The sequence below is a fragment of the Dipteris shenzhenensis genome, chromosome 7, assembly GCF_047967505.1.
Source record: "Dipteris shenzhenensis isolate YYH24624 ecotype China chromosome 7, Dip_SZ_1.0, whole genome shotgun sequence".
NCBI lineage: Eukaryota > Viridiplantae > Streptophyta > Polypodiopsida > Gleicheniales > Dipteridaceae > Dipteris > Dipteris shenzhenensis.
In genome coordinates, this window is record NC_141602.1 from 33,137,018 (window position 1) to 33,149,961 (window position 12,944).

At 45.1% G+C, this 12,944-nt stretch overlaps 1 protein-coding gene across 3 annotated transcripts in view; it reads right to left on the bottom strand.

Annotated features, from left to right (window-relative positions):
- The window catches only part of LOC147900245 (D-xylose-proton symporter-like 3, chloroplastic), a 93,500-nt gene that overhangs the window by 37,260 nt on the left and 43,296 nt on the right, over positions 1 to 12,944 (bottom strand). For all 3 annotated transcript variants that reach the window (XR_015541299.1, XM_087376841.1, XM_087376842.1), the window contains exon 13: positions 2,480 to 2,617. Coding sequence is in view for 2 of the 3 variants with exons in the window: in XM_087376841.1 (XP_087232967.1) it covers positions 2,480 to 2,617 (138 nt within the window). In the remaining variant the exon portion in view is untranslated. The remainder of the gene's footprint in view (positions 1 to 2,479; positions 2,618 to 12,944) is intronic.

A 12,944-nucleotide genomic window follows, 5' to 3' on the forward strand; every position in this document is an offset into this window, starting at 1 on the left:
CTCCAATTTCACAGTTAACCAAATATATATCACACTGTACTAAAACCACTTTTCCCTATACTAGGGAAACTCCTGCAACCCAAATTAACTCAAACACGGAAGCAAACAAACTTAGAAGGCACAGAAAGCTCCCTGGTTATATCTTTGCTGCATGAAGAGGTCAACTAGTTCCCGTAAGCCACTCCAACACGCATTTATGACCAGCCTTGTAATCACGAACATGCTGTACTGTCATAACGCCTGAACCTTGCAGAGTAACTGAACCACAACCTCTATTACGCTCCACCCTTTGGTGTTAGCAACGTACGTAACTCTCCTGGATACCATGACTTGCAAAATCCAAAGTACTACGGGTTTTTTTCTACACCCAGCATCAGTAACGTTGAAGGACCTCCACGCAACGCAGATATCAGATTAATTTCCTTGGTCCTAAGCTAGCTGCAGGTTGACGAACAGAACCACGATATAATTAATTACAAACTAGCCCATGCTCACTGGCCCTTGTAATCCTGTCTTCGACACCTTCAAATCAACGACAAGATACACGATACCACAAGATTACAACAGCTAGTCCCTTCCTGCGATATCCTGGAGTCCTGGTCCCAAAATCCTTTGCGTGATACCAAGTATGAACCTGCGATGACGTCCGTGACCCCACAGCTGCGCCATCACCTACAGTAGCTGCGATGACGTCCGTGACCCAACAGCCCCTTTGGTCGTGCACTGCTCCTAATACATAACGCAAATATCACGGGCCAAAGTTCCCTGGCCCTAAGCTAACTGTAAACCAGCGGGTGTCAAAAAAATACGTCTGCCTTCCGTCACTTGCCTACGTAAACCGTACGCTCCTGCGACAGCTAGTCCCGTGAAGCACAGCTGGTCCTTCGATGCGTCGAACATCCTGTCAGTCCCAAACCGCTTGCACTATACTCTGCGCTTCCGAGGTCATGTTACCTCGACTTGAGCGTAACAAATACAAATCATCTATCGGTTTGGCACCGATCGTGCAAAAACTACTCCCGCTAGCAGAAAGGAAAAGGCGAACGGGTGGAAGAGGAAGGAAGAGGGATGGAAAAGGGAAGAAAAAAGAAGGAGGGTCTGAAGGATACAGCCACCCCAAAAGCCTTCTTGGCTGGTAAAAAATAGCCAAAAAGTAAGCTAAGGCAGCTTGAGGCTGCTAGCCTCGCCCCTTTGCAAAAAGCAAGGGAAAAAGGCCTTGGTGGATCCCTACAAACCAGCCAAAAGGCTGGCTCAAACCAGGTTAAGGAGAAAAGTGACCAGAAAACCTGCAGCAACTTCGAATAGCAGCTAGGCATCCAGAAACAAGGGAGGACTCTCCTATGGGCTGCTCAAACCAGATCCGAAGGAAGCAGCAGACGATGCTGATTTTGGAGGAGGAAGGCAGAAAGAAAGAAAGAAAGTTTATTAAAGTCTTCGGAAAACCGATGGGTCTATGAGACTGTGAGAAACCTGGTACAAACAAGCTGTGGTGGTGGAGCTACTAAACGAGCATCCACACCAATGCAAATGCAAAATATGCAGAATGTCAGTACTACATCATAGATACAACATGGTCATGTCATGTAGGTAGTCGACTATCTCATCATCATAGTCATCATCATCATCATCATCATCATCATCATCACCATCAAGACATCAGGGTGGGTGTGGCAATGGGGGCATGAAGTCGGCAATACAGCGCTGTCGGCTACTCAAAGGTGCAGCCCTGGCATGTCTCCTGGTCATAGCTCTACGTCTAACCAGGGCTACTGTGACCCCCGTCGGGCGAGACCCGACTCTAACCATGGAGGGGATGTCCCCAAGTGTGATCTGTGTGTCAATCCTCTGTCTGAGCTGTCAGGTCACAGGCTCCGTGTCACGGTCATGTCGAGGCCTCGTCCCGTGGGTGTCCATGTGATTTGGCTGGAAAAACTCCGTGATAGAACTCTGAGAGGGATCAGCCAAGGAAGAAATCTGCTCCTGTCTCCAAGGAGTAGAGCTGAGAGGCGGGACTGAGGCGGGGCGAGGGAGCTGAGGCGATGCGAGTGGGCTGAGTGGATAGCTCTTTGCTGGTTTCTTGGCTGCTTTTGGTCATGGAGAGCCCTGTTAGGGAGATGTCGCAGCCAAGAAGCCTTGTGTGCCAGCAGGGAGCTGCGAGATGGCCCGTGTGCCATGGACGCCGTCAGCAGCAGCAACAAGGAGAGCCTGAGTGCCCTCCGTGTACCTGGGTGACAGCAAAGGAGGGCCTTGTGCCCCTTCATGTTCTTTGAGCGATATAAAACAGCTACAGGAAGGGATGGGACTGCAGAGGTGGAGGGCAAGTTCCTGAAAGAGCTCTTGTGACTTTTCTATACAACTATTTTGTAAGCACTTTTATTTGAAAGAACTTTGCGTCGAGCATTTATGATCTAAAATGGCCTGGACCTACATAATGAAACATTGATGCTTGTAAAAACTTGTTGAACTTTTAAAAACACACCTGGATGGGAGAGAAAGAGAATGTGACAATAGCGTTTCCTGCAAAGTTCACCAAAACTGCAATACTCAATGCCTTCCCTCTCGTGCGCAAAGGGAAAATTTCTGATAGGATGAGCCAAGTGATCGGACCAAAGGATGCCTATACACAAAGATTCAAGGATGTCAAAATTGTCGCATCTTTATTGTGAAATTGGAAAGGAGAAACGTTCAAATACATTTACAAATGTACAAGTTCTAAAATCACGAGTGAGTCTATCTCGTGTAGACTTGCTGTTGGTCAAAAAGCAGAATTAAAAGGAACCATTTGCATTGCCATAAATAGAGTTCTTCCCAGTGATGCATATTACCTAGATAAAATACAGGTTCAACTAGTCCCTTATTTGAATATGTTTTATGAAAGCGTGAAAGATAAATAATTCAATCACCTTAAGAGTCTATCCAGAGTCTGATATCTTGCTAAAATCTAGACTCAGGAAACAGGGAATTTAGTGGAATAATGCTCATTTAGCTTTCATCAATCTGATTTGGCTGCATAATAAGCCTGTTGGATATGGAAATCGTGGCATGAACTTTTCATGACATGGCAGTGACAAGTGATTGTTAACTTTTCTATGCCATGGCTATGCCAATTAAAATGTTGATGCTGCTTGGGATCTACAGCCATGCTTTGAAGAAGTGGCATCACTAGGATGTGCTTTGCATTATACAACTTAAATTGATGAATGGCTTCTTCTTAGAGCTCATACTTTCAAGAGAAGTATATTGGCGTGCAATCAAACATATAAATTCTTGGTTCTCAAATAAATTACTTGTTTTGGCTTTAATATTTCTGCAGACTTTAAATCTGATAATTGCTAAGATTTTGAAGTTATAGAGGTTATACTTCGAGCCAATCTTAATAAGAAAAAGTATCGTATCGGCATATCTTTGTTTCTAGCTCCAACTTGGAAAAGAGTAGGAATGTAATGCAGTTGTCTAAGAGGTCAATATAATGGAGGAATCAATTCCAATCGATATTTTTTGGTTTACACTGGATATTACAATCATAAATCTTTTTCAGAGAGAAAGAAGATGTTGCATCAGTTTGCAAAGAATTACATGGAAACTGATTAGACCAAAAAGACTACATTGAGAGTAGGAGGCCAAAAAGACTACATTGAGAGTAGGAGGTGGGTCTCTTCACAACAGTGATTTTTATCATTCTATTGCTAGGACCAAGAGACTATATATTCTTAGGCAAGAGGTTGCCATTCACTAGCGGTTGGCAGCCCCATAGAGGGAAGAGCAGAAGAGACGATCAGATTTTTGGGTGCAGCAGTGCCTTGCTGCAGCAATCGCTCATCAGCAGGTACTTTTGGAGTAGAAGGCTGCATTCTCCTATAATGCATGATAGTCATTTTTGTTTCAGATGGGGGGAGAGTCAATACCCCTGCTGCTCGACTTGCACGTAGCCTCTCTATTTTAATCCCCCCTCGGATCAGCAATAAACATTGATTTTTTCTAGGTGGCACACATCTCAAGGAAATAATAAAAATAAAATTAGTCTCAATCTTTAGTTAAGGTTTTTGGAGATTCCACGTGGATTTATGGAGAATGGCACCATTGCCATTCTTCACAACCCCACATGGAGAATGGCACTGGTGCCAATCTCCATGCGGGTCTAGCAAATTTGATCCCAACCTGACAATTGGATCGCTCTCAATTTGTTTACCAAATTACCAAAAATTTTAGAAAAGTAATTTCATGGAAATTTTATCTAGCCCATTCTCCACGAGGATGTTGGAGATTGGCACCAGTTCCATTCTCCACAATCCCATATGGAGATTGTCACCATTGACAATCTACTTGTGAGATTGTGGAGCATGGCAGTGCTGCCAATCTCCTCATGGGTTTTTGGAGCATGGCACTGGTGCCATGGTTGTAAGACACATTAAGACACGACACGTTAGACACGCTTCAGACACGAGTGTCTAAACTGTCTTAAAGATAAGACACGTACGACACTCCATTGTGGTTATAATAATAAATATTTAACTAATATATGTATACAAGTGTGTACAACTTGCTAGCATTAGCTAGTTGCTAGATTCTAGAAGTACAATAAGCTACACCTAAACAAGGCAAGAAGTAACAATGCACTCTAACCTCCGCATCTTCCGACATCGCAACATCAGGAGCTCCTGAGGCTGGCTGCTGATACAAGGGTGATTGTGGACGCTGAACCTCCATCACGAGAGGATCGACTAGCTGAACACTGGCCCCTACCGCTAGGTGTGGGGGTCTCCAATTATGGGCTCTTGCAGTTGCTCCTCCGCAGATGCCTCTCGAACTACTCTCTCTCTCTCTCCTTGCTTCTAGCCCGTTGTCTGCAGCGCTTTCAAGCCAATTTTTCTTTTTTTTTTCTTTTTTTTTTAAACATGGGCCCAGTCCCCTTTTGAAGGTATCACCCAAATGTCTGAGACTCCTGCTGCTCCTACTGGGGGGGTGCTGGGCCTTGGCCTATGGACTCTACTTGCCCTCCTGCAGGGGTGGAGGGGGGAGGAGCCCGGCCTTGGCCGCGAGGGCAGTCTCTGGCTAAATGACCCATCTGCCTGCAACGAAGACACTGGCCTAGTAACCCAGAAATCTCCACTCGTTGGCGAAGAGTATCCCCCTCGAGGGTCTCGAGGAGGATCAACTATGGGAGGGACTCTGGGCTCTCAACCACCAGTCTGATCCTGGGGACCCCATCGTCTGCTACCACTGATGCTACGGATCTGGCAGGGACTCTAGCATCGTGCCAAACGCTCGACCAATGGAGGGGAGGATGGCTCTGTATTCCTTTGGGAGTCCCGGGAAGCGGAGCGTAACTGAAAAATGGGAAACATGGTGTGTCGTGTCCATGTCCTCCACTGTAAATCCGTACACCAAATGCGGGCCAAAGAGGATGGGGCTCTGCTCCACAAGTGTCAAGGTGGTAGCAAGGGAGCTCCGCTGGATGAGGAAGACAACTCTTTCGTAGATGGTGACCTCCTGAATGCAGTTGCCCTCTAGTGCCAAGCTCTCTTGTATTCACTTTCTCCTGTGGGTGTGAGGCCCACAATTCGCTTGGATCCACTTTCTCACCTGTCTCCTTGTGGGTGTGAGGCCCACAATTCTGCCCGCGATTGCCTTGTTCTAGAGGGACTGAACTGCTTGCTGCACCTGTTGCTTGTCGGCTAGAGAAAGAAGGACCTTAACGGCTGTGGGATTCGAGGGTGCTGCCATAGAGCCCCTCTGGCCAAACCAAGGGTCACCACCAAGATTTTCTCTCCAAACAAGCACAAAAAAACTCCCGGTGCAAAGAAGGGAAAGGAAAAAAAAAGCCACCTAGAAGGTGGGTAGGAAAGGAGGCGAAGAGGGGGCGAGGTGAGGCGGAGAGATGGCGGGGGAGGAGGCAGAGATGAGGCGGGGAGAAGGCGGTGGATGGCGTGGGAAGGAGGCGGAGATGGTGGGGAGGAGGCGGCGGAGAAGGCGGAGAGGGGAGAGGAGGCGGGAGATGGCGGGGAGGGGAGGGGAGGCGGAGATGGCAAAGGAGGAGGCGGGGGAGGAGATGGCGGGGGAAGAAGGAGATGGCGGAGAAGGAGGGGATGGCAAGGGAGGAGAAGGTGGAGGAGGAGGAGATGGCAGGGGAGGAGAAGGTGGGGAGAAGGAGGAGATGGTGGGGGAGGAGACGGAGTAGGGCTGAAGGAAGGAGGAGATGGCGGGGGAGGGCAGTGGGAGCAGCAGCTCAGCAAGTCCCCCTCTGGTACTCTCCAAGAAGCTCGCTTAATAGCGTGATTGTCACTTTTGTCTGTAGGCAGCTCCACCATATTGAAATCACCTCCAATTACCTAAGGAATCATAAAGAGGATCCCAAGAGGGCAGGTCCTTCCAAAAAAGCACTCTTTCTCCTCTACTTTTAGGAGCCTAATGGTTTAGTCCATTCTATCAAATAAAATAATCTCTTGAGCCCTACATGGAGTGATGATACCATGGCCAACCACAAGGGAGATAATGGAAGCTGAAACTGAAATGCAAGTCCCTCCCTTGGTGCTAAGTGCAAGAGAAAAAACTTCTCTGAATTACACCAGTCTCTCAAATCTAGTTTGTAATCCTAAAGAATTATAATATCAAAGGGTCCCCTTAGACTCTAGGATGCAAGTGATTACAAATGAGTTGCCTTCAACTTTGATGAGAAATCGTACGAAGGCCATGAATGTTCCAGCTAACAAATCCTCGTGGGTGGGAGAAAGAAGTAGAGAACTGCTTCCCAAATATAGTCAAGGAAGCACCTGTCCTCTCTGAGCCTCTCCTAGTATAGGTGAGGGGCAGAAAATCCACTGGAGAAAGGTTGGTAGCATGCTCTCTTGAGCCAGTGGGATTCAATGCCCTCTTCAAATAAGCTGGAGTATGAACAAGCGTGGAAGGCACAAATCTCCACAATCAGCTAGAGAAGTAAAGGTATTGCTTTGAATGAGCTGAAATGGAGGTGGAGCCCTCAAAATCCCAGCCCCCATACTTTCCAAGTAAGCTATTTGATTAATTCCTTAATTGTAACATTGGGATTCTTGGTGTTGTAATAGTGTGCTTCCTTTAGAGTCAATATTACCAAAAACCTTTTTATACAATATGGCACATAAAAGGCAGCAAAGAAGAGCCCATGTACCAATCAGAGATAATGATTTTGCTCAAGGTTTCAATGTCTTTGAGGCCCCAAGGTTTGGAATATCAAGGGTTGATTTCAAAAATCAGCTTCAACGAGATTTCCCTCCTGACACTTTCCGCTTGATGTGCTCACGGAGTGGAATGCCTTCAGGCAAGGAGCAGGTAGAAGTGTTTCCAAGCACATAGATAGGTCTTTTTCCAATCTTTTGAAAGGTCTATTTCCAATGAGCAAGCTAGAAAGTATCTTGGTTGGTTATATAATAGCTTATAAGAGGAAAAACATTGTTTCATCTAGAGGATTTCATTACACTTGCATTGAAGATTGGGATGAAAAGAAATAATGGCAAGGCATTGGAATGGGCTAGGGATAGACCAAATTCAGAAAGAAAATGGATCAGTTTTGGATAAATCAACCTAGACCCCACAGCCCAGGTGCTCTTGAAATCATGGGTCACATTGGAGACAAGGAAGCCTTGCTTTTGTTTGATGCAGGTTAGATACAAATTATTTGCCATGTAGTCAGCATCATTTTTTGGCATATTTAGTAACATGGACAAAGGTACTAGTGCTACTGCAGCTTTCAGTCACTTAGTGGCTACCACTCTTGCTTCCATTGTGGGCAACCTTTGGGTCCATATTTAGGGGTGATGGTGGGACTACGTAAATGAGTTGATGTGCTATCTACATAGCCATGGAATGATCACGATTACACCCAATGTTTCAGGGAGTTATTCTATATGGTGATTCATATTCAATCCGAAAGGTATTCAAAAGTTCACTTTGTTCATATGTTTGTTAGTCAGATAAAGTAAGCTGTAAGGCATCTTGGACGCGCAAGGCCTACGCCAAAGGTCTATATGTGTTGACCAAGAATCCACCATGCTGGGAGATCCAAAAGAGCATGGAAATTTGTCTCTTCTAGGACGAACTTTGGGACAGGTTGTGAGATTTGCACCACATATTAGAAAAGATGTATATCAGTGTGTGCCTTAAAATCTTGTGTGGCAAAACTTGAGGTATGACAACACAAGTTGCAACCCAACCGTGCGCTCCTATGAAAGAAGCTTCAATGGCGTGCTTGAAACAGTAGAAGACGGAGGCTGCTGGATGCTAAGGAATCAAGGTTGCTGTAGCTAGTGATGAAATGGGCTTCAAGGGCTTGCTCTTATATAGCCACTAGTCGAAGTCGGTTAAGCTTAATTGGGTGACCGACCCAGTCCGCCCAAAACGGTCGAATGGGGGTCGGTCCCAAAATAGGCCACCGACCATACAATAGAACTGGTGCGCAAAATAGAGCAACTAACCTACGGTATCCGTTCGGCCCAGAGCCATCTAGGATCATCTGAGGCTCCAAACGGGCCCCGCAACCCGAGAGTGGGCTGGCCTGGGAAATGCTCCATCTACCCTCAGTGCGGTTAGTCAAGGGATTCCTTCCCGCACTTGCATGTAGCCTAGTTGGCGGTTTGCCAACTCTATCTGAAGCCGTCTAGCCATCAGGCCACACATGGCCCCCATCTGGTGTCCCAAAGGGGCTCAGGTATTGGAAGAGAAGGCATTTAGTCCATATTTATTGGAGTATCTATTTCACACTATTTGCATCTTCATATGCCTAATCCATCTTAGACAATTGAGATCTATATTAGACATTGAGAGCAAAAGGGACATAAGGTATCAATTGGGGAGAGAAGGCATTTAGTAAACATATACTAGATTATCCTAAAGAAATAAAAAATACCATCATTGTATGAACCTTTGCTAGCATACCTTCGGTATGCTATCGCCCAAGCTTCCATTAATTTCCCACTTTTAATGACCTTTGGGTCACCTAAGAACTGTAGGAACAAAGTGGAGACAGGTTATGAACACAAGTGAGCAAGAGTGCACACACAAGAAAGCTCCAATAGAAATGTTCAAATGAAACAATACAAGTACTTGGTATATATAGTACCCAAGTACTACTGGTCAACCATAGGGTTGACTTTATGCCTACAACACCATATCTTTGTAATGTCTTACAAATCCCACCTCAAAGATATGGCTGAAAGTACCCTGGAAACGTCTCAGATGTACCCTACAGTATGGTTGCACAAATTCATCCAAATGGATATGCAACCTATGGGAGTACATGGAAACAATGTCATTGTGAATCACTTCACAACCCCCCTTGACATTGTGAGAATGTCTCTAATCCCCAAGCCATGTCGATGTCGAAAGAAAAGATGTGCTGACAAGACTTTGGTGAAGATATCCACCACATTGTCCTCAAATGGACAATAGATGAGATCAGTGAAGCCATCTAAAATACAATCCCGTACATAATGATAATGATTTTCAATGTATTTCATGCGATCATGAAAGACAGGATTGTTGGCTATGGCAATGCAACTCTGGCTGTCACAGAAGATAGAGTTTGCTTCGCCATCCTGTGCATGATGCAAGTCATGCAAAAGCTTCCTTAACCACATTAACTCCATAGTGGCTGAATTTGCAGCTTTGTACTCTGCTTCACTGGAGGAAAGAGAGACTCGCTCTTGCTTCTTACTGAGCCATGAGATACAGGCTGAACCCAATGAGAAGCAATAGCCAGTAGTGGACCGTCTGTCGTCAATGTCCCCTGACCAATCTGAGTCAATGAAACCACTCAGCTCTAGATCACAATCTGAAGCATAATGCAAGCCAAGAGAGAGAATGTCATGGACATATCTAAGAACCCTTTTTGCTGCATTCCAATGTGTGATCGTGGGACAATGCATGAACTGGCTCAAAAGCCCTGTGGAGTAGGCAATATCAGGCCGTGTGGAGCATAGATATATCAAACTGCCAACCAACTGCCTGTACAAAGCACCATCAAACTTTTCAACAGTATCATGCTTGCTCAGCTTGAGTCCCTTTTCCAATGGAGTAGCCACAGGCTTACAGTTCTCTATTTTAAATTTCTGCAACAACCCCTTTGAATACTTTGTCTGTGACATAGAAATCCCACCATGGGTCTACCAAAACTCAATGCCAAGACATTAATGCAATAGGCCCAAATCTGTCATGTCAAAGTTGTGACATAAAGCGGACTGCACTGCTATAATTTGCTGCAAATCACTGCCAGTGAGTATGATGTCATCCACATATAGTACCAACATGACCAATTCTGATTTTTGCTGCAGAACATACAGATTTGGCTCTAGTGTTTACAAAGCCCTAGGACAGCAAAAACTGATGTATCTTCTGATACCACGCACGAGGTGCTTGCTTCAGCCCATATAGAGCCTTCCTGAGCTTGCATACCTTGTGCTCTTGTCCCTTCACCTCAAAACCTTGGGGCTGATGCATATAGACCTCCCCTTTACAATCTCCATTGAGGAAAGCGGTCTTGACATCCATCTGGTACACTAACCAACCATAAAACGCAGCAAGAGAGATGATAGAAAGAATGGTGGTCATCTTGGCCACTAGAGCAAAAGTCTCCTCATAATCTATCCCCTCCTCTTGTGCATACCCCTTGGCAACCAAACGGGCTTTGTATTTCTCAACTGTGCCATTTGAATGGTATGTCACCTTATAAATCCATTTCGTGCCAACCACATTTTTCCCAATGGGCGCATCAACCAAGTCCCATGTGGCATTCTTCTCAATGGATTTAATCTCAGCTTCCATAGCTTTCTGCCATGCCAGATTATGCTGAGCATCCTTGAAGCTCTGAGGCTCATTTTCAGCTTCCATCACTGAGGTCATCAAAGCAAAATTGACCTTTTTCTTATTTTTCTGAGTGCTGGCCCTGGTTTCCCCCAAAGTAGGCTGATCCTTAGCATCTTGAACGGTCAACCTTGCCCAATGTGGAATAGATTTCTCTGTTGTACCACTCGGGCCTGCATCAACATCTTTAGTAGCCTCATGACGTTGATAATGTCTCCAAACATTAGGCTGTCTATTCTCAACAATTGGCTGCAAATCTGAAACATTTGAGGGAGAGCCATCCTCAACATGTGGCAAGCCATCTGAACTATGAGAAGTAGAAGGGGAAGCATCAAGAGACTCCATCTCATCATCCTCAAACTGGATGATGTCCAAAGGGGTGTCACCGTATGGTGGCAAGTCTGCACTAGCGGGCTGCATGCACTCATTCTCAGCAAAGAGAACATCTCTGCTGATTATTACTTTCCTGGTAGCGAGATTATAAAGCCTAAATCCCCTGCTTAGAGTGCTATACCCCACGAAAATGCATTTGATACTTTTGTCATCAAGCTTTGTCTGATGTGCATCTGGAACCAAAGCATATGCCACTGAGCTAAAAACTCTGAAATGACTAACCTTTGGCTTAAAGCCATACAAAGCCTCAAATGGAGTCACATTAACCAAAGCTTTGGTAGGGCATCTATTCTAAATATAAGTGGTCGTCACAACTGCTTCTCCCCAAAAAGCCTTTGAGACTCTCTTGAATTTCAGCACGCATCTCCTCATCTCCATGAAAGTACGATTCTTCCTCTCAGAGAGTGGATTATGCTGTGGTGTGTAAAGGCATGTCAAGCGATGTTTAATCGCATGCTGCTTCAAAATCCCTGAAATGCATGTGACATGTACTCTCCCCCTCTATCTGAGTTGAGTGTTCCAATTCTAGAATTGGTTTGGTTCTTAGCCATAGCTTTGAACTCTTGAAACCAATAGAACACCTCAGATTTTCCCTTCATGAGAAAAAGCCATGTGAACCTAGAGAAGTCATCTATAAAGGTCACAAAGTACCTTACTTCTCTATGCGTGGGAATAGTCATGGGGCCACATACATCACTGTGCACTATCTGCAACACTTTGGTTGCCTTGACCCAATTCTTGCCTTGTTTACTGAATGGCAAGCGATGCAATTTGCCAAGTGCACACCCCTCACACACTTCATTTGCTGGTTGCTGCAATTTTGGCATTCCCTGAGTCATATTATTGTTGTACAAGTATGACAATGCCCTGTGATGGACATGTCCAAACCTGGCATGCCATAAATCAGCCTGGGAAGTGTTTGCTACAGCTAATACCTTCAGATTATAAGGCTAAGCATCAAGCTTGTATAAGCCTCTGTCATATGTGCATGTTGCTACAACCTCATACCCTTTCTTTGGATCCGTGATCCTGTATTGGTTATCCTGAAATTCGACCAACATATGTTGATCATGGGCAATGTTTAAAATTTTGCCTCAAATCTGGAACATACCAAACATCTCAAATATACTTAACTTTCCCATTATCAAGCTGAATGGGAATGTGCCCAACTTCGATGATGTCTTGAGAAGCATCATTGGCACATGTAACCTATCTGCCATGAACAGGTGTGATGCTCTCAAACCACTCCTGGCAAGGAGTCATGTGCTTAGTAGCACCACTATCGATATACCATGTATCACTTGCAACAAGAGAAGCATCCCTTGATTGATTTACAGCATTCAAATCCCCCATGGCATCCATCTTCTCATTAAATGCAGCAAACACAAAATCTCTATCACCTTGGGCAAGATGAGCTTTACCATGTGCATCTGAAGCACGAGTTTCAGTGGGAGCAACAAAATTACTGCTAGAGCTGTCCCTTTGCCTTTTCTTTTAATTGGCAATCATTTTCTGACACTCTGCGATGTAATGTCCTGGCTTCTTGCAATAGTTGCATTTGCCCTTTTTCTGATTTTTGCTTGAACTGCTTGCATTCCCCTCCTTGGGCTGAGTTGTATGGCTGTGTTTTGGCTCAAACTTTTTTTCAAATTTGCCCTTTCCAGGACTATACTTAACAGCTATGATATGAACTTTTTATCGAAGAAATATTCATGGGATGC